A 27,974-nucleotide genomic window follows, 5' to 3' on the forward strand; every position below is an offset into this window, starting at 1 on the left:
ATCGATCATAAATAAATGTCCTAGGGCTGACCTTGGGATCCTACTTATTAAATAGTTACATTACTCGATCCAAATCTCTCACTACGACACTACCTTCTGTTTGTCTCTCACTACGACACTACCTTCTGTTTGTCAAAGTACCCCAGTCAGTTTTGAATTCCCTTCCCAATACACTACTTTCTGTGAGGTGCTGCTGTATATTAAGTCTACTAGCAGTCTTCTGCAGTAATTGGTTAACCCAGTCTTCCCTTCCCTTTCCTGCCAAATCACCATCAATCTACTACATTGGCTGTTTTCCATCTACTGTATCTGGTATATTCAGTCTTCTGTGATGAAGACTGAAGTACAGCTTTATTAGTCAATTACTGGATTTCTTGCCCAGTCTTTTAGTAACTATGATAACATCCTCTCCAATCAGATTGTGTTTTCTGTATCCAGTTCTGTCAGGTGCTTCTCACCTCTCTTGTTGCTAAGGCTTGTTGGAGTGGCACATGTTGTGGCTTCACTTCTTCCAGTTCTGGCATTTGTCATTTAATTTTAAAGAGCACTTGGTCTTTTCTCGAGTTACTCTCATGTTTCCTCTGATGTTCTCGTAAAAGAATTGTATTGGAAAATTACAGGTTCTCTTGATATACATTATATCTTCTGTCAACTAATTTTAGTTATCAATATCAAGTGAAAATTCAAGTAATGCTCAGGGTATATTCATATTAAATTACATTTACTTCATTCACACTACTAAATGATATTCATTTAAGCTAATTCACTTAGTATTACCACCAGATATCCGTTAATAAAAAATCTTGATTGAGTAATTGAGGTCACGATTAAATAAATTGCCAACTAGTTGAGGCATTCGCTACGCAGTGTAGCTTAGCTGACTTAGTGTAAGGTACTGTATGTAGTTCAGAATACATTGTGAGATGAAATTAACAAATTATGAACAACAGCGTCACATTTTAAATATTGTGGTTAATTTATATGGAGCCCTTCATTAGTGTGTGTGTGTATATATATACTGTAACATATATATATATCTGGTCTTTGTCCAGAAATATAACTTAGTTTTACTTTCAGCTTCAGCTTTTAAAATAAAAATCTTATTTTACAGGGCACAAGGATGAAGAAGCATGAAGAGCTGGAAACGCCAACGTTCACAACATCCATACCCGCCACCATCCGCCCTTAAGTGCCACGTTCAAACAATATTTGCCAGGTGACGCTTGGCACTCACTGTTGTGGCTTTCTGTGCAAATTATGTAAATTGGTGAAAGGTAATACTAACATATCCCTGCTCGATAAATTGTCAGGCAACGTAGTTGACCATGACAAAAAAACAACTTGGATATCTTCTTGTATCTGAAAAAAACTATGTTGATTTTTCTAATTATATTACGTGTCTGTATTTATGACACTACATTTCAGGTGTATGTAAATAGTTCATTTCTCCCGATTGAAGAAGTGCTAAGCAGTATCATTTGGACAGGTTATATCAAAACACAACACGTAAGAGCACGGTGTAATTGTTAATGCTACCTCCCATCAAGGTATTCTCCAAGTCCATAATTGGACAGATAAGAAAATATTATACTCGAGGTCTTGTTTGACCCAAATTTTCACTTTAATATTAATAAAAATCTTTAATATTTATCTGTAACTGACTAAAATAATCTCAGTTTTTAAGGTCAAACATTATCTTAGCATTCCCTGCCTAATATATAGAATATGACATGAAGGGCTATTGAAGGAATTGTGAAAATTAAGAAAGTGAAACTTTGTTTTGTGCCTTGTTTATAGCCTTTATTTTTTCTGTTGTATACTGTTACAATCTGTTAATGTTCTTTTGCTACATTCTGTCTTTTGGGATTCATTAATTTTCCACCTACATATATTTTGGAACTCCTCATTGGCAAGTAATTTTCAAAGAATTGTTTACAGCATACTTTTTTAGCTTCACCGAGAGGTTTTCCAAACTGTACATTACCAAAGTGTCTCGTCTTTCATCTGATTCCTGGGTTTCACTTTTGAAATAACTCCTATCCTTCAGTTTTCTGATGTGTAAATACAATTCCCAATATTGCAATATATCGGAGAGAAGACTTATTCCTGTATATTAGTTTTATACAAAATGGAGTCTAGAAGTTCAGTATGATTTTGGGGGAGGGAGGCGATGGGGGAGGGAGGGAGGTCTTGTGACACTTGGCAGTCAGTCATGTTACTTAAAAAGTGTCTTAAGTTAAAGCAAATTATTAAGTTTTGGAAGTATTTAGAATCACACCTCATGCATTTGTAATAATAATAATAGTAGTAGTTATTGGCACAAAATAATTGTGTATAGGAATAAGAATTAAAGCTTGCATGACCGTTGTTGTAAACGTAAGCTTCTCGATACATGAGGTGTGTGTGTGACGGCTTCTTGTGGTGAACAGAATTTAGGATGGAACAAAACAGTTGAAAAAGTTCTGTTTTTTTTCTTGGTCACACCAGTTAGAGTAATATGAGAAACATTTGAGTTTTGTCATATTCTGGAACCACTTTTCACAATTACAGTAAGCAATCGAAGTAATACTGTACTAGCCTGCTCTTTGTTTTGAGTTAGAATTTTATTAAGTTTGTTAACAATATAGTTAACATGTTTCCACATGAACTTATTACGAATATATGCCTTCTTATTGTGTAAGCTTTTTAGAGCTGCAAGTATGCAACAATTTTTAAGATCTTAAGGATCTTTAGAACTTTGTTATCATACATGGGATTCTGAAAAAAATGTTAGCCTGGGTAATTCATTGTAGGCTTGATAACTGACAAGTTAAATACTTTCATTGTTGAGTTTTAAGCATTTATACATCAACAGCCTTTTGATCAAGTTGTCTATGGCCATGAGTGTTCTTAATGGCTCTTGATTTTTACAGATTTTTAAAGATATTGGAAAATAAACATCAAATGATATGGGAAGATTTTGTTTCAATTTCCTTCAAATATTAATATCTGCCTACAAATCTATATAGAATCACACGGTTGATGGTGCCTTCACATAGTGAGTGGCACTCTTATGTGCTACCTGTGGGTAGGAGGGGGTGGCTTCTGCTCCACTCCTCTACATGGTGCGGTGATGCACAAGCAAAATACACCCTTATATGTTAGCCATGTATGAAAACTCGCACATTCCCTTGGATTCCTTCCTTTAGGAATTGAGCCTACCCAGTAGCAGCAGCCCCTGGGGATGCAACATGCTTCTTTGGTGGGGGGAATGGGTAAAACAAGAGGTTTAGTGTGGCATACCTGAATCAATTGGCTTGTCTGGTTAGTTCGCCTAGTTTGACATCGGGTCAAGTGGGCATTGTGGGGTTCATGTTCCAATCAATCTCTGGGATACTGTTCGACCCTTCAATGGTAACCCATGTATACTATTCCAGTTTTCGCTAATGAAGGACAAAACAACTAGGCGGGAGGCTGCCTCCTGAGACGGGGCCGCAACTGAGCAAGTCCGAGTGAGGCTAAAAGCAACGTGGGAATATACAATCAACCAAGTCTATATGGATACGTACATCATCTGGGCATGTATGTTCATCGTGACCAGGATCAAAATACTTAAGCCACACAGCTGTTCCAAATAAATCCTGGAATGTAGCAGTGCTAGAAGGAATGAAATAGGAGTGTGGAGACGGCACCTTAACCCTTATTAAGGATAGAGGGTAAATGCACAGTTGTCACAAGATTGGAAGCTACCCCAGGAGACGAGGGGTAGCCTCATCTCCCCAAGCTCCCAAGCCCTCCCCAAAAGCTCCTCGTTGAACCCCAAGCCCCCCGCTGGCGGGGGGCTTGGGGTTCAACGAGGAGTGGGAGGGAATTGGCGAGGGTCAACTGGGGTAGTCAAAGACCAAGCCTGGCCTGGGCACACCACACAGCCAGAGCTATGGAGTCCGATCTTCCGACATATTCCAACTCGAGGGCCCTGGTTGCCCAACCCACGAGTCGGAGAAGAGGAGATTATGGTCAGAAATAAGTACACAGATAATCAAAAAAAGACTGCTACCCAGCACCTCTACCCACTATGGAACCAAAGCAGAGGCACATGGACAAGCAACCTCAGGGGAAAACTGGAGCAGTATAAGTGGGTCACCACTGAATGGCCGAACGGTGTCAAGGGATCGATAGGAACACCAACCCTACAACCCCCACTTAACCCAATATCTAACTAGGCGAGCTAACCTCACAAGCCGATTGATTCATGTGGGCCACACTGAGGGGAGGGAGGGATTATCAGGGGAAGTGCCAAGCCATTACGTCTATACAGCACTTGGAAGAGGGGTCAGGATAAGAATTTGGGATGGGATGGGGTGAAGGGACGGTGCCCAACCACTTGGACGGTCGGGGATTGAACGCCGACCTGCATGAAGCGATTTTTTACCTCCCGTTTTACCCCTTGCCCCCTCCCCCCAGGAAAGACTGCTGCTGCTGCCCCAGGTGCTGCAGACAATACCTACTCACTTCCCAGCTTAAGGATCGTTAGAGAAATCTCGGCTTTCCATTTCCGGCTAAGAACTGGAGATGTATTCCGAGAGGGTAGCAGGAGAGGAGGGAATTATCAGGGGAAATGCAAATAAACATAATTTTATTAAGATTATAAGTCTGTCTTATATTACTAATTACTGTCTTAGATTACTAAGAAGTAAGTCTGAGCTCACTAATACAGAGCATTTGGGATGGATCCTGAGTCACGCGAATTTGCTCAAATAATAATTCACTGTGTCGGGGACATGAAGCCAATGTATTCATACACGTTAGGCTTATATCGAGGTCAGGCCCCCCCCCCCACCAAGGTCAAATTCCTGACCCCGCCCAGCATACAACTCCAGAACAAAACTCCTGAGTACCTACTTACTGTTAGGTGAACCGGAGCATCAGGCGAAAGGAAACGTGCCTAACCATTTCTGTGGGGATTTGAACCCGGAATTATCGATTGTGCGTCGAGAACAAACCCGACAATACCACTGGGACCAATTAAAAACCTTTCCCATGCCGGGAATCGAACCCGGGCCTCCTGGGTGAAAGCCAGGTATCCTAGCCACTAGACCACATGGGACATGATACAGTTATCATCAAACATAAATTATAAGCATTCAGCAGTTTTAATAGCATTTATTTATATATTTATTTATTTATATGTACAAGAGTTCTTACATTCTTGTAGAGTTTCGGGAATAAATAAAATTAAATTACAACACCATAAATGTTTAACTTACCTTGATCACTGGAGAAAAAGTATGTACATTAACCTAAGTTTTAGTCTTAGTGTTTTTTCTGCTCGAAACGCTCGAAACGTTTGCCCGAAACGCATTGCGTAATAGTGGCTTTAGGCATTGTATGTACTAGCTCTATCTATATATCAATCCATTAATGTAACATCACTTGTATGTATATACCTTACCTGAATAAACATCTGAATCTGAATCTGAAGTTTATTTATTTATTTATTTATTTATTTATTTATATACAAGAAGGTACATTGGATTAGAGAGAATACATAGCACAGTATTTACGATCTTGTAAAGCCACTAGTACGCGCAGCGTTTCGGGTAGAAACGTGGTGGCTTTAGGCATTGGCTTAGAAAAGTGGCTTTAGGCATTGTATGTGTTCCGAACCTTAATGAAATCTGACCCATATATCAATCAGGTCAACCCATGTGTTGCGTTTCCAAACGGGTCGCCCATGTTAGAATCGGTGAACGCCCTAGTAATATTGTTGAAAACATCTTAATAACTTATTAAACCAAAGGTCTTTTTATGTCAGAAGAACGGCAGAAACTGGATCTATATATGAAAACTCTTTCAGGACAAAATTTAAAGTAAAACTAAAGATATTTGTAGTTGTATAAAAGTTGCATTTTTCATGGTCGTAGAGCCGGAAATCCGCAATATTCATCTCAGAACAATGCTTATTTCACGCAGAATCGTTAATAAACGTAAGATTTTTATACGTCTCAAGAAAGATAGAAACATAATCTTCATTTTAAATGCCTTACCATGGGCATATTTGTATTTAAAGCGAAGATACGTGTATTTTTCTAATCGGCGAGCTCCAATACCGCACAGATCGAGCAACGGAGTAACTCTCTCTCAGAACAATGCTTATTTCACGTAAATTCGTTAATAAACGCAAATGTTTTTATATGTGTTGAGGAAGATAGAAATATAAGCTTCATTTTAAATACTTTACCATAGATATATATAAAGTTCTAATGAAGATACATGTGTTTTAATAATCGCCGAGCTCCGACCCCGCACAGACTGATCGACAGAGCAACTCTCTCTCAGAACAATGCTTATTTCACCCAAATGAGCCACAGAGATATTAGAAAGAATTTTTTCAGTGTCAGAGTAGTTAACAAATGGAATGTATTAAGCAGTGATGTGGTGGAGGCTGACTCCATACACAATTTCAAATGTAGATGTGATAGAGCCCAATAGGCTCAGGAACCTGTACATTGACGGTTGAGAGTCGGGACCAAAGAACCAAAGCTCAACCCCTGCAAGCTCAAATTAGGTGAGTACAACTAGGTGAATACAGATGAGGGGCGGGACCAAACAGCTGAAGCTCAATTCCCTACGCATAACTAGGCGAGTCCATAGGAATTAACGTTTGTCCTGGCGCCATCTATGTTTTGACAGCAGTACTACTAATGTTCCCACGTTATGTGATGATCGCTATAGGGTGTTACGGTCAGTTGCTCTTCTATATATGTTTATGGCCAACGTAGGTGATTTGAGGCAATTTGCGGCCAGAGTGAAAGAGTATCCCCGCGGTGAGTGATGGAGGAGGATATATACTGCTGTGTACTCGACCAGCGGGTGAGAGGTAAGTTATATCGAACAATTATGGGGAATAGATGGGTTATTTTAAGCGTAGAATGTCAGGTAACCGGTAACTACACAGATGGGGTAGTGTTTTTTTAAGTCTTTATTTACTAAAGTGGAACATTACATTATGCCTTTAGCTGAACAAGTCTACTGGTGGGGGAAGTAGACGGGTTTTATGAAAGTATTTTACCTAAATATTTGTATTTGGTTAACTAGTTCAGCCGTTATCAGGGAGGGTGTTCCTTTAATCTAATCTAAAAATTCTAGCCGGACAAAATGATTAAAGAAATTGAATAGAACGAAGTGGTTTGCCAGGGTGCTTAACATTTAGTTTAGTTCACTTACTATGCAGCCCATGCTTAAAGAATGCAAGTTTATCATATTGAATTTACCGTAGTTTTACTGCATTTAATATACCGTTTTTACCCTATTTAATTATGTCGGGTAAAGGCCGGTCGTGGAAAGTTCCTAATATAGCAAGTTTTAAAGGAAAAGTTTGAGTTAACTTTAACGCTTAAGTTAGTGACCAATTAGCTTAGTCTATTGTGAGGAAAGTTACTAGAATCTAACATTGTAAGTGCCATTTCTCTACTCTTTTTGAGAAACATGACTAGATACATGAATCGCATAGTTTTATTACTAAATGTTCATGGATTAGGTTGCATAGTTGAGGAAATGGTGATAAGGTTTGTGATTTTGTGTACCTTGACTTCAGCAGAGATATTGATAGTGGCGCAAAATTGATAGGGGCTCGGATCATTGGGAATGCTGACTGAAGTTGATTAGGTCATGGCTATACCAAAGGAAATTAGTATAAATGGGGTTAAGTTGAGAGAAGTGTTGTAAGTAGTGCCTAAAAGCTCTCATTGGACCTCGGTTATTCGCAAGATTATGGTCTAGACTGCAATAGTTGCAGAATTGGCAAATAAAAAATACCGATGCCCTATATAGTTTTGAAATGGTTAAAATTACCAGATGCAGTTTAATGCTGACAAATGTAAGGTTTGGGGGCTAGGTAAAGATGAGATAGATGTTGTAGATTAAGAGTATTAAATTTTTTGCAGGTGGTAAATTCTCCCCGAGCTGGCACTGCTCTCCAGCCTGGGATGTTGATTGGTTAGTCTTCAACTGCCTCCCAACATGGTAGCGAGGTCCTGAGCTGACATGCAGTGAGGAACGTGGAAAGCTTCCTGAATTGGCACATGGTATGCCTCTTTCAAACCAGCAGCTGGCACAAATGTTCCAGCTAACATCAGAATAGTGGATGAAGCCCACACTAAAATGTAATTGGTACAGTAAATGGACACCCCCCCCCCTCCCTTTTGACACTGAACAGTTGGGAAGAAGGGGGGGGGGGGGGAGAGAGTCTAGCTTATAGTTCTATTGCTACAGAATCTTTTGCCATAAGCCAGTGGCAGTGCCTATTGGCACTTGCTATTCAGAATCTCCCCCTTACATAGTTAATTAAAAAAGAAATGCTGTAGACAAGCTTAACTTTTGAAGGGGGGCAACATTTTTGTTGCCATCAAAGCACATCAAAGATGCTCTGAGCTAACTTCCCCTAGTCATTAATGAATGGTGGCCAGTAACTCTCTAGTAGGAACTTTACTGCCATTAGAAAGTGTGCACTTCTGCTGTATCTGCCAGTTTGCTAGAAATTGAAATTGGCATACTTGCTCAGCAACTACTTGCCCTCTTGTACCATGTTACTCAACCATAACATAACCACCACACCACCCATTCTTCTAAAATAACATCCCATATGATAAACTTCTGCTTTTAATAAATATTTCTAACTTTAATATTAGGCTTGCATGGTGTGTTAATCATTCCTTTGGCAGAACTGTAGCTAAATTGTTCCCACAAAACCTTTAATAGTACTGTATCAGGTTCATAAAGAAATTTATAATAAAGACCAAGTGTGGTCATAAGTGCTGCAGATGGGGTAGATAGAACCTTACACCTGCAGAAGTGTGGTGATAACTGGAGAGAATATGGCCTTGTATAGGTGGTAGTGTAAAAATATTACTAAATTTAGTAAAATCAGTCTTGGTAGTATAGTTGGGTTAATTATGAATTTTCAGACTAAAAAGCTTGGTACATAATTAAACAGAATAAATGTCCCCCTAGTAGTAAGCAGTGGTTGCAAAAGAATAATAATTTGTATATATATTTTGTATTGCTTTTATTCAAATGTTATACATGGTTGTTAAATTAAAGTTTGTTTGCAATGTTCCAGAAAAATGTTCATGACTAAAGTTGTTGGAAAATAAAATTTGTATAGGATGTTGACTTGAAATGACTATAGGTTTGTTTGTAATTAAAGATGGGACAAAAAGATACTTGGTGTGCCATTTAAAATGGCAACTGTTAAACTGGTGGTACAGGTATGAACAAAATAATATTGCTATGCAAATAAACTTTTTAGTAATATTTACTGTTCACATGACAGGTTGTGGAAGGTCCTGGCAACAAAGAGCTGCAGGAAAATACTTGCAGATCTACAGTAAGTAGTGTTGTGTACATTGGAATTAGAGGGTAGAAGTTAATTGCTAAAAACCTATTAAATATTAGGGTATGGAAGTCTAGGCTTAGGCTAGTGGGTACCATATCTGCAAGTTTAGTCCTTTCAGGAATGTATTGAATAGAATGGTATGTTGAAATTGTGAAAATTGTATTGTGGGGCATTAGATCTTAAACAGCATAGTTGAGGGTGTTTTATTAATAATTTTAATGAAATATAAATCTTGTTTAGTTAACATTAAATGTTTGTTAAATAGCTTTAATCTATAAATGTATAACACTGTTAAGGGTAATCATGAGTCAAATAAAGTTAATGGCAGGAAAAGTTTTGTTCTATGTGATGGTATTTTTCCCTTGAAAGTAAAAAAACATATTCAATGTTTACTTTAGCTTGGTTTTAAATTTGTATAGTTTTCCCAGAATGTGGTTTGGAAAGTCCAGAAGTCCCTCTGTCAGTTGTAGTTAATTGCTTAATCTGAATAGATTTGCATAAAAGTAAAAAAAATAGTAATAACTTAAACAATATAGCAATGGCTAAAGATAAATGTAAATTGCCATTGAAGTGCAGTTGTGGATAGTTTCTCAAATGATGTTTACTGAAACTTGGCAAATTGATGCCATATATATTGCTAAATTAGAGCTTTACTACTGCTACTAGAATATGTAGGATAGGTAAATTCCTTAAAGAAATATTTTCCATCTGAATTTGTAAAGTACAGCAAGATTGGCTTTAAATCTGAAAATAATTTTGTGAAATATTTTTCAGGTGAAAGTGATTATGATGCATGGACTGGCTTGAAATGAGGCTCCTTTACTCTGCAAAAGTGGGTGAGTTTGAATTTGATGTTTTAGCTATATCACTGACCTAATCTTAATTCTCTTATCTAGTCCATTTATAGGTGTGTAACCATGTCCTACTGTTACAACCCACAGGGGATGATGCAGTTTGTACTGATCCTACCCCATTTCATAAAAGGGGACCAGGCAGTCCTGCAGATTTCCCTGGCTTGGCTTTTTCAGAGCTTTGCTCTACTACCCATCTAATAGATGGACTAGATTTGCATAGGTTTAGGGACCCTTAACAATGGTAACATTGTTAATTCTCACAGGGCTTGTTTGCTGAATGGGTGGATGCATCTAAAACTTTAGTGCCTGGCATGCATTGTACAGTGCTTTCAGTAAGGCATATGTACAATGTGTTGATGGCACTAAAGTGGTGGATGTAATGCACCCATTCAGGGAACAAGCTCTGCACTACAACCAGAGGAAGGGATAGGCCTTGCTGAGCCTATCTTAAAAGATAGGATGTTAGGATTTTTTTGCTTATTATTAGGCATTGGTGATAATAAAAGTAGTGTCCCTGTTTAATGTTTATTTTTCTTTTACAGGTGATTGTCTCTGGAGTTGTCTTGGCCTTTTGGATCTTCTGTTCATCTAGGAGCATCTGTCCCACACCCTGAAACAGTAATAAATATTAGATGTATTATAAATACTATATGTAAAACTTGTTAAATAAAACAATTTTAATGAAACTACTTTATATACATTATCCTAAAATTATGCTGGAAATTATTGTTTTACTACTATTGATGCAATGTTTAAACATCTGAAATTTTTATACTTTGAAAATAAATACTTGGTAAAATTTACACCTATTTGTAACTTGTTACATAGGTGCATGCAAAATGCATTGAAAAGATGTAAAAGTGGACTACCTATTCAATTTACATAAACTAAATATTGAAAATTAGTCTGAAATATTAGTGTTAGAAACTTTAGTCAATATTTTAGTTTTCATATTTGAAAGTAAATTTAAAGCTATGCAACACCTAAGCTTTGTACAAATTATAATTAAATTAACTAAAGATCATTGTTAAATTTACAAAACATTAGAAAAGTGACACTGAAGCATCAATACAACATGGTTTTCACAGTCTTTAACTTAAATTTAATCAAAGCTCTTAAAAGATTTGTCTGCCAAACTTCAGATATTCTGAAATATTTTACCTAGATTAAAACCATCATTGTTTGAAAGGGCAAAACAGATTACTGTCAATTAGTTTGACCTAACATCTGCAAGGTCCTGAAGGAATGGAATTTTTTTTTTTCAACTTTGTTTGCTATAAACAAACCCTGCCTAATGAACCTGCTCATTTTTTTTACAAATGGTAATTGCAACATTACCAAAGGCCATTGTTTTAATAGCCAAAGTACCAAATGAAAGACCAAGAAGCAACAAACAGGTACATGGTAGAAAGGAGAAAAGAATGGTTACGAGGACCCTTTCATTTGTTAAAGAAATGACTGGGGAAAAAATGTCATACCACAAGGGGTCTTAACCCTTGTCATATACATCACTGACATTAATCTAAATATTACCAACCACAAAAATTGCTATGTTATAAAAAAAAATACAGAATATAATATTGAGGCCTTAATGCAGATCTCTAACTCTACAAATAGTAACAAGACTGGCAATTTCTTAATATAAAACAAAAAAATATCCAAGACCTTGCACGTGAGCCAGAACAATCCATATCACAACTACCACATTAAAATGAAACAACAATGAAGGTAAGGTAATTACCAAAAGAAGGCACCAAAGTGCGAAATAATCAGAGGGCGCTAAATATCACCAAGAATGGCAATACAAGAACAAACGCATAAGGCGAACGATATCAAAAGTATCCGATTCACCTAGAATTCTATCGAGGGACAAGTGACTGCGAGGGACGGTCGGAAAGCAAGACACACGCTCGTCCTGGAAGTCAGGACATTCAACAAGGATATGCATAACTGTAAGAGGGACAACGCAATTCGGACAATAAGGAGCAGGGCGGCGCTCCATTAAGTGACCGTGGGTTAAGCGGGTATGACCAACCCACAGCCGTGCCAAAGCAGTGTTCCACCGCCAGTTACGGTGGTAGGAGGAAGGCCACGGGGACACACTAAGTTTGAGAGTACGCAGCTTGTTACCAACCACAGAGGACCAACAACCCTGCCAACGGGGAAGAATGAATAACAGGATAAAAGTCGGAATAAGGAATACCTTTACGGGAGATGGGACAAGAACGGATAGCTTCCTTAGCGGCAGCATCCGCACGCTCATTGAAACACCAATATGGCTGGGAACCCAGCAAAACTCTACTGATTTAAATTTACTAGAAATAAGAAACAGCCAATGTTGAATCTCAATGACCACCGGATGGACAGGATTAAAGGACCCTAGAGCCATGAGGGCACTACGAGAATCAACTACAACCACAAAGGAGGAATGAGAAAGCAAGAGACGAAGAGCATAGAGAATAGCATAAAGTTTTGCCGTAAAGACGCTAGCCTCCGAAGGGAGGCGACACATGTAAGTACGGTCAGGAAAAACAACAGAGTAGCCCACACCATCCGCAGACTTAGACCCATCAGGGAAGATGGAAATAGAGTGGGAGTGCGAAGAAAAGTGCTCAAGGAAGAGGCTTTTCAGAATTGTAGGAGGGGTAAAGGCTTTAGTAATACAAGTCAAGGACGTACAAAACTTGGGAAGGGGGACTCTCCACGGAGGTAATGAAGGAACAATACGAGGAGAAACATTAGAAATATGAACAGAAAGAGAATCCTGTAAGCGAGATAACTGGACAGAAAGTGGGAGACAATGAAGAGGAACAGGAACCACAGGAGGAGGAAAAGTCAATGCACGACAGAGGCGAGAGGAAGGATGTTGGAAGGACCGCGCAAGACAGCGAAGACAGTAGCGATCACGGCAGTCCTGAAGAGAGAGAAAGCCAGTGTCAACATACAAACTAAGGGCGGGAGTCGAACGAAAGCCACCAGAGCCGAGACGCAACCCAGTATGGTGCAAAGCATCAAGATGGCGAAGAGTAGAAGCAGAAGAGTATGCAGGGCAACCATAATTGAGTTTAGACAGGACGAGAGAGGAGTGCAAATAGAGGAGCGTGCGCCTATCCGCTCCCCAAGAAGTATGGGACAAAACCTTAAGGAGGTTAAGGGCCTTAGAGCATTCAACTCGGAGGCAAGAGATATGGGCTGACCAAGACAAACGAGTGTCAAAGACTAACCCCAAAAGCTTCGCGGAATCCCTGTACACAATGAGATGACCATAAAGCAACAACAATGAAGTAAAGGTCCTTTCAGTAAGAATCTATCATTCACTGAAAGTTGCTGCAGTTAAAAATAAAAGAAAATACAAGTCCCTAGAAATAAACAAGCAACCTTTTTGACTAAGGAAAAGAAGGTAGTTATTCTACTGTATAAATGTAAGTATTCACTTAGATAACTGTATCCAAGCATAGAGGTCCCCCCCCCCTTCCCTTTCAGAAAAACATCTACTTTCGAAAAAGTTTAACATTGGCCAACAAAAATGATTCCAGAACTAAATTGCCTAATACCAGGAACAACTGAGAGCCATGACAAACACTGCAACCCTCTCCTACCCCCAAGTCTTATGCTATTTATGATCCAAGGTAATTTGACATACTATACTGTACTTCCTACAGACGAGTCTAGTGAGAGGGTGATCTCCTGCCGATTAAATTGAAGCACGATACAGGTGTCAACGAACATCAGTCAGCCCACTTGTCAGCACAGTGGATAACTAATGACATAATCTGCAGTGTTGTATGCCTCCCTGTGGCCATTTAAATCAATAAAACACAGGCTTGTGGCAATGTTTACAGCATAAGGCAAGGTATAGAGGAATCCTGGAATGCCATGTAATGTGTAGTCCTTGAATGTGCTTTAGGCAACCAAATTGAATAACAACATTTCTGGTGTTCGGCTATATAATCAGAGTTTCTCATTCGGTATAATGTTTTAAACCTAAATAGGAATTCACTTTAAAGGTCAATTTATTTGGAAAGTGCTAACCAGATTCCAAATTACTGAGCTCTGAAAGTATTACAAGGCAAGTTTAACCGAATGAGTGTTTGCCTATCCATACCCCCATGAGGTATGTGACAACACTGAATAAAGAAAGGGTCTTTGAGCATTCACCGTGCAGGTATTTGACATGACCAATATAGCCAAGTGTTAAAGATCATTCTAAGCAGTTCTGCACAATCCATATACTATCAATTAATATAATTGTACAATGGTGCTTGGTGGATGATATTTCCTATTAAAACTCATTGGACAACTGTTTGTATTAGACATTTTAAACCTACAAATGGTAGCCCTAGATATCGCACTACAGTATTAATTACAAGATGAACAATGTAAAATCAATACCACAACAGCAAAGGATGACGGCTTTTCAACAACCGACAAACACACAGGTCTAACACCAGCCATCCCGAGAGAGGACGTACCAAGCATGTACACCCCACAACTTTACATCACCTTTGCTACCTCACGCGAGCACGCAACAGCATGAGGATGCCATACTCCCAAACTCCATGCACTTTGAGGCTTTAACAACTCAACATTTAAAAAGTTGATTTAAAAAATTAAACACCTGAATTTTTCCCTAATTAAATTTACTAGGGAAATGCACACCAAGCCATGAAACTTACAATGAAGATGAATAAACTACACACAACTGTCACCAAACTTCCACATACCACCCCCCTCTCACTCCTGCCCTCCCTCCTTAGGTGCTCTGATTGGCTGAGCACCTGAGCCACCACCACTCACCTCTTGTTGTGAGAGCCTAAAGCATGTTTGGTTGCACTTTAAAAGTTCCCGAGTGTACTCGCCTAATTGTGAGTACCGCCTGCCCGGTTCACCATTTTGTTTTTCAATCTACCTCAATTTACCCCTTTACAGTCAAATATTATGCAAAATTCTGTTTAAGACTTGTCCCTTCTTAACTTAAATAACTGCTTTGGCCATCTGCAATCTTTCTAGGTGGGTAAAAATGACTCTTGAGGCCAGAAAGGACTTATCAGACGGCGATCATAACAATACGGTACACACACAAAATCACAACCTGATATACACCAAGCAGAAAATCCACTGGAGCTGTGAGGCGACGTAAACCCTTGCCCAAGGCACTGGCAGCTGCATACTCTACCACAGTATATTACTGACTTTGTAAAAGTCTTACAACCGGATTTCCCCATAAATCACAGTAAGTTTTGAGGCCCCTCCTTGAGTCAACGTCTTACGTAAGACCTACAAGCACTCAGGTGAAGGCTGAAGCAGTTCAACACGATACGCCCCAACTTCAAATACACAGTTGAGAGGCGGGACCAAAACGTGATTTTCTGTGTGTGCCTGAAGTTGGGGTATACGGTCTTGCTTCACCCTTCACTTTACCCTTCACTGGCGTACTTCAGGGGTTTTATTTAATACTTGGACTGGCTTCAGTAGGGCCTCCAGACTTTCTGTGGCTTCACAAGTGTCACGTGAATCCCCTGCATAGCAGTGGAACTGCCTTTTCCCTTCACCTTCAATGCCTCTGCACTGGAAGTATACATCTACACCAGCCCAGAAGAGTCATCAGTCCTGCCACCTCTCCATACCCCCCAGGGCCTGGCACGGCCTGGTACGACTCAGAGGCAAGCCGGGCGCCACTGCTAACTGGCAGTTTGTCCCCACAAACAAGCAGTTAGCCGCCTTCAACTGACAGTGGTACAGCTCAACACAAAGGCACCGCCAGCCACAACGAGCAGTTTGCTAGTTTACCTCGTGTTGACACTGGATGAGTCATCACCGCCGGACTATATAAAGAGCGCTGCCTCCCTGGAGAGGCAATCTCTCCCTTAGTGCTCTAGGATCACCTTGGTGTCTCTAACCCGTCGTCCACTTCCAGCCAACGTCATGTGACTGATGCCATGGTGGTATGGTAGCTGTCTTCAGAACACCAGTACAGTATATCTTCATACTTTTATTCATTGCTTATAGTTTATTTTTTGCATTTAAGGTCATACTAACTTGTTCACCTTTGCATTACATGATAGTCAAGTATTGTCATGTGTTATTTTTGTTCATTACTATTTCAGTAAATTGTTTAATTATTTATTTGATAATTTTCATTTGTTTCCACCTGCAACTTACACACTGCAAGGCCAATAGCAGCATGTCTTTCATTTATGTGAGGGAGAGCCATACCATCTTGGTTCAGTATAGCTGTGATACCATAACCCGTCACACAAGATATCCAGTTGTAAGACTTTTACCATCAGTGGTGGTAGAGTATGCAACTGGCAATGCCTTTGTTACAGGTTCGCTTCATCTCACAGCCCCAGTGGATTTTCTCACACATTTGAATACATGAAACAACTTTATTTGATACATTCCAAACCAAAGTACTGTACAGTACAGTAATTATCAAACCATCAAATGTGTGGGATAATCATAGTGCGCTAAATATCACTAACGTCGCCAATACAAGAACAAAAACGCATACGGCGAACAATATCAAAGGTATTGAATTTACCAAGAATTTTATCGAGGGACAATTGACAGTGAGGGATGGTCGGGAAGCAAGACACGTAAGTCCTGGAAGTCAGGACATGTAGAGACAACGGTTTGGACAATAAGAAGCAGGGCAGCGCTCCATTAAGTGCCCGTGAGTTAAACGTGTATGACCAATATACAACCTCGCCAGAGCCGTTTCCCACCACCGGTTACGGTGGTAGGAGGAAGGCCACGGGAACACACTACTCTTAAGAGCACGCAATTTGTTACCAGTAACAGAAGACCAACAACCCTGACAACGGGCAAGAATGGGGAAATGAATAACTGGGTAAAAGTCATAATAAGGAATACCTTTACGGGGGATGGGACAGGTGCGGATAGCTTCCTTAGCGGCAGTGTCCGCACGCTCATTTAAGAACACACCAATATGGGTGGGAATCCAGCGAAATTCCACTGTCTTAAATCTACTGGAGATAAGAAATAGCCAATGTTGAATTTCAACTACCAAAGGATGGACTGGATTAAAGGATTCTAGAGCCATGAGGGCACTGCAAGTGTCAACTACAAACACAGAGGAGGATTGACAGCGAGAAAAGAGTTGATGAAGAGCATAGAGAATAGCATAAAGTTCTGCCATGAAGATGCTAGTCTCCAGAGGCAGGAGACACAAAGGTGCAGTCAGGAAAAACAACAGAGTAGCCTACACCGTCTGCAGACTTAAGACCCATTGGTGAAGACGGAAATAGAGTGGAAGTGTGAAGAAAAGTGTTCAAGGAAAAGGTGATTTAGAACTGTAGGAGGGGTAAAAGTTTTAGTCATGTGGGTCAAGGCTTACAGAATTTAGGAACGGGGACCCCTCCATAGGGGCAAAGACGGAATGACACGAGGGGAAATATTGGTAACACAAACTGAAAGAGCATTTTGTAAGAGAGACAACCGTACAGAAAGAGATAGGTGGTGAAGGGGAACAGGAACCACAGGATGGGTAAAGGTCAAGGCATGACATAAGCAAGAGTGAGGATGCTGTAAGGACCGTGCAAGGTGGAGAAGACAGTAGCGATCATGGCGATCCTGTAGAAACAGGACGCCAGTTTCAACATACAGGCTTAGGGTAGGTGTCGAAGGAAAGGTACCAGAGCTGAGCCGTAACCCAGTATGATGCAGTGTGTCCAGATGGTGAAGGGTAGAAGGAGAAGCAGACGAGTAAACAGGGCCATAATCGAGTTTAGACAGAACGAGAGAGGAATGTAAAGAGAGGAGCAGTGTCGATTAGCTCCCCAAGAAGTATGGGACATGACCTATAGTTAGTTAAGGGCCTTAGAGCATTCAACTCGGACGTAAAAAATATGGGGCGACAAAGACAAATGAGTGTCAAAGATTAGCCCTAAAAGCTTTAGCAGATTCTTTGTACAAAAGGGGATGACCCCTGTTACCTAACAGTAAATAGGTATCTGGGAGTTAGCTGTTACAGGCTGCTTCCTAGGGGGGGTGCGTGTGTGGGAGAAAAAAAAATTTAGTAGTTAACCACTGAACTGCTCTGTCTCCAAATAACACCCTGGTGCACAAGAAATAAATTCTTTCCAAACAATTTTTTTCTCTTCTTATATTGTTAAAATGCAGAGTCTGATCACGGGGAAACTAAACAAAAAATATTGTATGTGACTTACTTTAGCTGCGATGGAGCTGGGAAGTTGAGCAAATTATGGGCGCTGAGCGTTGGAGCGATGGGGGTCTGTCGGCCCCGCCACCCCGTGCGACGGCAGTTGCTGCGAATAAAATGTTGCGCAATTATTTTGAAGTTTCTCATTCATTTCTTCTTTTTTTTTGCTGTAATATTATTTAAAAGTGTGTAATTTGTGGAATTTATATAATTCAAAGTATAGAACATCGCTATGCTCAAAATTATGGGCCTCATATATGCGACATATTCTACAATCAAACAGTGTTTTTGCCGTTATTACACTATATACACACACACATTGTATATACCCATCTACGTATGTATTCACCATAACGATCCACTATGTTGGTATGGTGAGCCCAAAAAACATGAGTGAGCTGCCACACCCTGCCAGTCCTCCCTCCCTCCTCCAACACATTACTCGCCAACATTCCTCCTCCCAAAATACTGTTATTGTGTTTATTACACTATTTACACACGTTATGTATAAGTATGTACATGTTTTATTCATGTACATACGTACATACGTGCCATCTCCTCACCTCTCTCTCTTGCCTACTTAATGCTCTTGCTTCCCTCATCTCATCACAATCGACTTTATAATGGTCCAGGACGGATCGAAATGTCGTCGTCTATTCAATTTCCAGTGTGGTTTGGTCAACAATGAAATCTTCATGCAAGATCTTATAAAGAAAACCCCTAGAACGAGTTTTGCAGATACGAAAGAGTTTAAGGTGAGTAGGGGATGGTTTGAGAAATTTTGAAAAAAGACGTGGTATTCATAGTGTTGTGAGGCATGGTGAGGGTGCCAGCTCAGACAAAGTAGGGGCTGAAAGATTTGTTTGTGATTTTAAAGATTTTGTAGATACTGTATTGATGGATATATTCCACAACAAGTGTTTAATTGTGAGGAGACATGGCTATTCTGGAAAAAATTGCAGAAGAGGACATACATTACCCAAGAGGAGACGTCACTGCCCGGACACAAGCTAACTTGGGCTAACTTGTGTCAGGATAGGCTAACTCTTGTGCTGTGTGGCGATTAGAAAATTAAACCCTTGCTTGTGTATCATTCCGAAAATCCAAGAGTTTTAAAAAATATATAACGTGCAGAAAAACTGTGATGAAGAGTGGTTTGCCCTGCCATCAAAAAATATCTGCAAGAGAAAAGTTTGACACTAAAGGGCCTGCTTCTCGACAATGCTCCTGCTCATCCTCCAGACTTGGAGGATGCATTGTTGGGGCCACTTTTTTTTTTTTTTAGGGATATTCCTGCATGGGCCCTAAGTTTCTGGCTAATGAACCAATGACATGAAGGAGGAGTTTTCAACCTACCTTGTGTTAGGTGTGCAGGGGTCAATAGGCTGAACATAATGTCAGGAGCAAAGGGGGGCGTTTGCCTCTTCAAACACAATTGTGACCATCTTCATCTCTTCGAACTATCCTAAATGCTCTCTTCACCTGTCTGACCAAATTGGGTGTCCAGACCACCTTTGAATCTGAAATTGTAAAATTAATAGTGATTTCAGAATATTCAGTCCATTTATACTAACAAAATTATATACAGTATACTGTAATTGAAATTTTACAGAATGATAAAGGCAATTTAGTAACTTTGTTAAAATGCACATGGGGGAAATACATGAAAATAGGTTAATATGGTTTGTAAGGTTGATGGGAAATGTTTATTACTTTTATGATTTAAAAGATGTATAGCCCTGATACTCCATCCTGGGTGCATTCCACCAGGTAATGACCAAGCAAAAGTTTTCCACGAGGCTCTATTGTCACACAAACTTTTCACATTTTCAAACTTGATTCATCTTTTTCCCCCTCGTTCCAGGGGTTTTCTTTAAAAGGTCTTCATGCAAATGCCTTGGTTTCTCACAAATGATGGCCTCTGAAATGCTATCACCTGCTAACTCTTTGTTGTGTATCCAAATTAATAAAAACTTTTCAACATCCTCAAGTGTTTGTGTTCTTTGTTTCGGGATTGTTGATATGCCTTTTGCCACTTTAACGCTCATAATGTCCTTTTTCTTAGCAAGTATAGTGCATATTGTTGACATAGATTTGTTGTACTGCCTAGCTAGTTCAACAACCTGTGCACCGTTTTGACGTTTATGAATGCTCTCTTGTTTTTCCTCTATGGTCATTCTCACATGTGTTTTCTTGGCTTGAACCTTACCATTGGCTTTCTTGGGACTCATGGCAAGATATATAATAACAAATTTAATGTTCAAATAGCCAAAAATCCCAAAACAAATGTAATGCTTTATAAAGAATTCAGGCGCGATAGTTACTAGGCAGGAGACACTGGTAAACTGAGGTGCGATCACCATGCCACCACGCGCTAGGTCAGCCCATACGCATATCAACAAACTCATTTCCTGAGGCAAAGTTTGTAACCCGATTCAAATTTTTCAAAGAAATTAGGCTCGTAACCCGAAAAGTTCATAAATATTCATTCGTAAGCCGAGGTGACACTATATATAAGTAAAAAATTAAAATTTTGTAGATACACTGTGCTGTATTGATGGATACATTCCACAACAAGTGTTTAATTATGAGGAGACATAGCTATTCTGGAAAAAATTGCCGAAGAGGACATACATTACCCAAGAGGAGACGTCACTGCCCGGACACAAGCTAACTTGGGCTAACTTGTGTCAGGATAGGCTAACTCTTGTGCTGTGTGGCGATTTGAAAATTAAACCCTTGCTCGTGTATCATTCCGAAAATCCAAGAGTTTTAAAAAATATATAACGTGCAGAAAAACTGTGATGTGGAGTGGTTTGCCCTGCCATCAAAAAATATCTGCAAGAGAAAAGTTTGACACTCAAGGTCCTGCTTCTCGACAATGCTCCTGCTCATCCTCCAGACTTGGAGGATGCATTGTTGGGGCCACTTTTTTTTTTTTAGGGATATTCCTACATGAGCCCTGAGTTTCTGGCTAATGTACCAATGACATGAAGGAGGAGTTTTCAACCTACCTTGTGTTAGGTGTGCAGAGGGCAATGGTTGAACATAATGTCAGGAGCAAAGGGGGGCGTTTGCCTCTTCGAACACAATTGCGACCATCTTCATCTCTTCGAACTATCCTAAATGCTCTCTTCACCTGTCTGACCAAATTGGGTGTCCAGACCACCTTTGAATCTGAAATTGTAAAATTAATAGCAATTTCAGAATATTCAGTCCATTTATACTAACAAAATTATACATACAGTACTGTAATTGAAATTTTACAGAATGATAAAGGCAATTTAGCAACTTTGTTAAAATACACATGGGGGAAATACATGAAAATCGGTTAATATTGTTTGTAAGGTTGATGGGAAATGTTTATTACTTTTATGATTTAAAAGATGTATAGCCCTAATACTCCATCCTGGGTGCATTCCACCAGGTAATGACCACAGCAAAAGTTTTCCACGAGGCTCTATTGTCACACAAACTTTTCACATTTTCAAACTTGATTCATCTTTCCCCCCCCCCCCCCTCATTCCAGGGGTTTTCTTTAAAAGGTCTTCATGCAAATGCCTTGGTTTCTCACAAATGATGGCCTCTGAAATGCTATCACCTGCTAACTCCTTGTTGTGTATCCAAATTAATGAAAACTTTTTAACATCCTCAAGTGTTTGTGTTCTTTGTTTCGGGATTGTTGATATGCCTTTTGCCACTTTAATGTTCATAATGTCCTTTTTCTTAGCAAGTACAGTGCATATTGTTGACATAGATTTGTTGTACTGCCTAGCTAGTTCAACAACCTGTGCACCGTTTTGACGTTTATGAATGCTCTCTTGTTTTTCCTCTATGGTCATTCTCACATGTGTTTTCTTGGCTTGAACCTTACCATTGGCTTTCTTGGGACTCATGGCAAGATATATAATAACAAATTTTATGTTCAAATAGCCAAAAATCCCAAAACAAATGTAATGCTTTATAAAGAATTCAGGCGCGATAGTTACTAGGCAGGAGACACTGGTAAACTGAGGTGCGATCACCATGCCACCACGCACTAGGTCAGCCCATACGCATATCAACAAACTCATTTCCTGAGGCAAAGTTTGTAACCCGATTCAAATTTTTCAAAGAAATTAGGCTCGTAACCCGAAAAGTTCATAAATATTCATTCGTAAGCCGAGGTGACACTATATATAAGTAAAAAATTAAAATTTTGTAGATACACTGTGCTGTATTGATGGATACATTCCACAACAAGTGTTTAATTATGAGGAGACATAGCTATTCTGGAAAAAATTGCCGAAGAGGACATACATTACCCAAGAGGAGACGTCACTGCCCGGACACAAGCTAACTTGGGCTAACTTGTGTCAGGATAGGCTAACTCTTGTGCTGTGTGGCGATTTGAAAATTAAACCCTTGCTCGTGTATCATTCCGAAAATCCAAGAGTTTTAAAAAATATATAACGTGCAGAAAAACTGTGATGTGGAGTGGTTTGCCCTGCCATCAAAAAATATCTGCAAGAGAAAAGTTTGACACTCAAGGTCCTGCTTCTCGACAATGCTCCTGCTCATCCTCCAGACTTGGAGGATGCATTGTTGGGGCCACTTTTTTTTTTTTTAGGGATATTCCTACATGAGCCCTGAGTTTCTGGCTAATGTACCAATGACATGAAGGAGGAGTTTTCAACCTACCTTGTGTTAGGTGTGCAGAGGGCAATGGTTGAACATAATGTCAGGAGCAAAGGGGGGGCGTTTGCCTCTTCGAACACAATTGCGACCATCTTCATCTCTTCGAACTATCCTAAATGCTCTCTTCACCCGTCTGACCAAATTGGGTGTCCAGACCACCTTTGAATTTGAAATTGTAAAATTAATAGCAATTTCAGAATATTCAGTCCATTTATACTAACAAAATTATACATACAGTACTGTAATTGAAATTTTACAGAATGATAAAGGCAATTTAGCAACTTTGTTAAAATGCACATGGGGGAAATACATGAAAATCGGTTAATATTGTTTGTAAGGTTGATGGGAAATGTTTATTACTTTTATGATTTAAAAGATGTATAGCCCTAATACTCCATCCTGGGTGCATTCCACCAGGTAATGACCACAGCAAAAGTTTTCCACGAGGCTCTATTGTCACACAAACTTTTCACATTTTCAAACTTGATTCATCTTCCCCCCCCCCCCCTCATTCCAGGGGTTTTCTTTAAAAGGTCTTCATGCAAATGCCTTGGTTTCTCACAAATGATCGCCTCTGAAATGCTATCACCTGCTAACTCCTTGTTGTGTATCCAAATTAATGAAAACTTTTTAACATCCTCAAGTGTTTGTGTTCTTTGTTTCGGGATTGTTGATATGCCTTTTGCCACTTTAATGTTCATAATGTCCTTTTTCTTAGCAAGTACAGTGCATATTGTTGACATAGATTTGTTGTACCGCCTAGCTAGTTCAACAACCTGTGCACCATTTTGATGTTTATGAATGCTCTCTTGTTTTTCCTCTATGGTCATTCTCACATGTGTTTTCTTGGCTTGAACCTTACCATTGGCTTTCTTGGGACTCATGGCAAGATATATCATAACAAAATTTATGTTCAAATAGCCAAAAATCCCAAAACAAATGTAATGCTTTACAAAGAATTCAGGCGCGATACTTACTAGGCAGGAGACACTGGTAAACTGAGGCGCGATCACCATGCCACCACGCGCTAGGTCAGCCCATACGCATATCAACAAACTCATTTCCCGAGGCAAAGTTTGTAACCCGATTCAAATTTTTCGAAGAAATTAGGCTCGTAACCCGAAAAGTTCATAAATATTCATTCGTAAGCCGAGGTGTCACTATATATAACTAAAAAATTAAACTCAGGATTACTTTCAACCCCCACCCCTTTTGCTCTACTCCATGGCCACCTACCTTCACCCCCCTCTATGATGTACTCTTCCATAGACACCTACCTTTGCCCCCCTCCTCCCCTCTACTCCTCCATCATCACCTACCTTCACACCCCCTCCCTTCTCCTCCTCCATCGTCACCTTCCTTTCACCCTCCTCTATGATGTACTCTTCCATAGACACCTACGTTCACTGCATATAATGCTCCCCTCTACTCCTCCATCGTCACCTACTTTCACCCCCCCCCCTCCGCTCTACTCCTCCAGGGTCGCAGACAATTTCACGAGCGTGAGAACTACGAGTTCTCTAACTACTCTCACACTCCTACTCTCTCACCAGTGAGGGGGAGGGAAGGAGGGAGGAAATGAAGTAAGAAAGGTGGGGGAGAGAGAATAGGCAGGGGGGAGGAGGGCCTAGATACATTTCTTCCATATAGATAGGTAGACTGAGGGAGAGCTGCTTGCCAAGAGCCCTATCAGGCAGGCTTCCTATTCCTCAACCCTCCCTAATATGCCACATCCTGGTCAGGACAACTTGCTCGATTGTTATTCTTGGTGTGACTCGAGAACTGACCTCGAGGCGGGGCATGGGCATGGATTATCTCCCTGGGGCACGCACCTCCCTGCCCCAGCTCTCTCTCTCTCTCACATAATCTATCAAGGGTCTAACATGAGGTCATTGTGCCTACCAGAAGTGTATATGTCCAAGGCTGGCCACCTGTCTGGACCATTCAAATGTATAAACACGTAATTAGTCTATTAAAATTATATATAATGCTACAATTATAAATTAATTTGTTCATGGTCATTCGTTTATCAGTATTTTAATATGAGGTATATATACGCATGTATGTATACGTTGACGTACACATATATGATTATGTGTATAGAATGATTATGATTATGTGTAATCATATATGATTATATCTAATGGAATGCATTAGTAAGTGATGTGGTGGAGGCTGACTCCATACACAGGTTCAAGTGTAGATATGATAGAGCCCAATAGGCTCAGAAACCTGTACACCTGTTGATTGACGGTTGAGAGGTGGAACTAAAGAGCCAGAGCTCAACCCCAGCAAGCACAATTAGGCGAGTATATGAACGAATGCACATGTACACTTTCAAATGAATTAAGATACCTTGAGATACACAATGACTTAGTTTAAATAGTTTAAACACATTATGGTACTGATTTTGACATGCTGATGTCTGGAAGGGAGAGGGGGTGTGGGGGGTTATTGTCTGAGGTGGAGGACCAGAGGAGGGGGTCAGTGGAAGGATGGTGGCTGGAGGGATGCCATTGTTCTAATGGTTATGAAAACAATTATTGATGGCAGGAATTCAGTGGGTGTGTACTTCACCCGCACCATCACCATACTGTGCCCTGCTACAACCCCCCCCCCACTCCACCCATGCTTTGCGGGGCGTATTACACATTATGGGATAACCGACTGTCTGTCCATTCCTGTCTGCTCGTTATGCTGCCCTTCCTTTTGAAAATTGTCTGCTTTATCGACTTCCTTCAAGACCACACGTTAGCCTCTTATCACGCCCTCTTACCACTCTCAGGGAGCCGGCTCTTCTATACAATAGTTACCACTCAATCCCCAAGGTGAAAGAGTGTCCGGGCATATGACTTGTTACGTGTACTTATTTGCGATTCGTTTGGGCTGTCACGTGTAGTGATTAGTGTTGGGTAAGGCTAGGCCAGGTCAGGTCAGACTAGGCCAGGTCAGACTAGGCTAGGTAAGGCTAGGCTAGGCCAGGTCAGGTCTGGTCAGGTCTGGCTAGGCCAGGTCAGGCCAGGCCAGGTCAGGCCAGGCCAGGTCAGGCCAGGCCAGGCTTGGCAGGGTGAGAGAAGTAAAGCGGCAGGTACTTACGTTTCCGAGAAAGTAGCGGCGGTAGTATATTGTTGATTTAGATTCGACGACATCCTGCAGCTAGTAGGTGTCGTCCTCATCGCTCTCGACCTTCTTGTTGTTGTAGGGGATACGAGGCACACCCAATATCCCCCTTACATTGATCACATCGCACACTAATATTTTTACTATTTCGGACACCAGATTTGTCTGTTTCGTATATGTATAATTGTTCAATATTAAAACCACAATAGAATGCTCTAAGTACTTTCGTATATTAATACATCTTCAGAAGGAATGGTTAGCTCTGAAGATGTATTAATATAAGAAAGTACTAAAGGAAATTCCTGTTTCAATTCTTCCTCCGTGGTCTGACACTCTTATTATATATTGTATATACTGAATTATATATACTATGCTTATATAATATATACTGAAATATTGTTACATTTAACGTATGAAACAAAGTATATATCTGTATTTTTAATAAAATATAAAACATTAATATTTATCAACGTATCTCTGTGAATTACATAATTTATCAGTATTGTACAGCCTGTGATCTCCACCTGGCTGGCCACTGATACCTAAGTAGCTTTCATGTGTCCGGACACCGGCGATAGGATTGTATTATTTAACTTTAAAGAGAGAGATATTTCTTGAAATGTTGTCACATTAACGTCTACATATCTTCCTTCCTTCTGACATATAGATTTTAAGGTTAATTAGCATATATGGAAATAAATTACACAATTTATAGGCTGGTGTGAAGGGCTTCACACTCTTAGAGCAAGCCATCATGCAAGAAACTGTACAGTATCAAATGCATATATCTTCGCTTTCACTTCAGTTATATTTATGACAAGTATTTAAAGTGTAGCTTATATTTCTGCCTTTCTGTTGACATAGAAAACTTTCGTTTATTACATTACCTAGATAAAATTAGCATTGATCTTCAAAAGGTTGTAGTTGTAACTTCCATTATAAACAACATTATTATTGCAAACAGTAGGAGTTTCAAAGTCTCATTTGTATGGATACCTTCTCATATAGGTGTTGTCCAGCATGATGACACAAACAAGGCAGCTCAAACTGAATGTGATAAGCCTGAAGTTGAGTGGGATATGGGCATTCCAATCTCTTCTGTCAAAGCCGCAATATTTTAGGAAATTAGGGAAGACAGAAGAGCAGTCACTGACACACAAAAGCCAGAAAGCAAGAGTATAAAGAGCTATGACATGTTTATGTGCCTCTGTAACCTTTTCCACTACCGCCCACAAGATGATATATGGGGTGCATAATTAATGAACTAAACTAAGTAAACATGTTTAGAATCGAGAATTATATGAACGGACAGCATAAAACTTCCACTAGTGTCACAATGACAGTGTGACATTGTAATTGCCAGAATTAGGCTAGGATATCGATATGTATCGCAGGTGGCTGCAGGTAATGAATAGCCCCCAATGGTGAATATTCCAATTGTAAACTATGTGAACAAGAGCTGGGACATACTCACCAACACTATATCTGTGATTGCCCTGTTATAAGTGACTTCAGACCAAATGGTATAAGGTACTTTGAACTCTGTAATTACTTCATACACTTAGGAATATTGGAAGATATTCTTATGCTGTACCCGGATTTTGCTAACGGAGGCTAATAGATCAGCCTTATATTTTATGTTCTCACCTGATTGTTACCTTGAGGTAGGCCTGTAAGTGGTAGTCCTCTTGAACTATTAACAGTATCAATAGATGATACTGGAGATCTGTGGAGGTGCGACTGGACCCTGCGTGACGGGAGA

General features: G+C 39.9%; 1 protein-coding gene, 2 long non-coding RNA genes and 1 other non-coding gene across 10 annotated transcripts in view; 2 read left to right on the plus strand and 2 right to left on the minus strand.

Moving 5' to 3' along the window:
• LOC123746003 (chloride intracellular channel protein 5) overlaps nt 1–2,955 on the plus strand; it is a 79,682-nt gene extending 76,727 nt beyond the window's left edge. Inside the window, exon 6 of the mRNA XM_045727120.2 lies at nt 1,112–2,955. Coding sequence (XP_045583076.1) covers nt 1,112–1,189 — 78 coding nt within the window. The 3' untranslated portion in view covers nt 1,190–2,955. The remainder of the gene's footprint in view (nt 1–1,111) is intronic.
• A 2,059-nt stretch (nt 2,956–5,014) lies between these two features.
• On the minus strand, nt 5,015–5,086 carry TRNAE-UUC (transfer RNA glutamic acid (anticodon UUC)). The gene has a single exon. It is a non-coding gene; the product is annotated as a tRNA-Glu (tRNA).
• A 759-nt stretch (nt 5,087–5,845) lies between these two features.
• On the plus strand, nt 5,846–10,811 carry LOC138357396 (uncharacterized). 3 transcript variants are annotated; one of them, XR_011224993.1, is made up of 5 exons: nt 6,705–6,859; nt 7,926–8,144; nt 9,314–9,367; nt 10,151–10,212; nt 10,773–10,811. It is a non-coding gene; the product is annotated as an uncharacterized lncRNA (long non-coding RNA). The 3 variants fall into 3 exon arrangements; XR_011224994.1 differs by lacking the exon at nt 9,314–9,367; XR_011224992.1 differs by lacking the exons at nt 9,314–9,367; nt 10,151–10,212; nt 10,773–10,811 and having other exon boundaries at nt 5,846–6,859; nt 7,926–8,663.
• Nucleotides 10,742–26,638, minus strand: LOC138357397 (uncharacterized). Of its 5 annotated transcripts, XR_011224995.1 has the most exons (6): nt 26,189–26,638; nt 23,096–23,251; nt 21,430–21,592; nt 19,772–19,935; nt 18,423–18,521; nt 10,742–10,840 (listed from the first exon to the last, which is right to left on the minus strand). It is a non-coding gene; the product is annotated as an uncharacterized lncRNA (long non-coding RNA). The 5 variants fall into 5 exon arrangements; XR_011224996.1 differs by lacking the exon at nt 23,096–23,251 and having other exon boundaries at nt 26,189–26,573; XR_011224998.1 differs by lacking the exons at nt 23,096–23,251; nt 26,189–26,638 and adding an exon at nt 25,761–26,106.
• Between the last annotated feature and the right edge of the window lie 1,336 nt (nt 26,639–27,974).

Source organism: Procambarus clarkii, chromosome 78, assembly GCF_040958095.1.
Source record: "Procambarus clarkii isolate CNS0578487 chromosome 78, FALCON_Pclarkii_2.0, whole genome shotgun sequence".
NCBI classification, from domain to species: domain Eukaryota; kingdom Metazoa; phylum Arthropoda; class Malacostraca; order Decapoda; family Cambaridae; genus Procambarus; species Procambarus clarkii.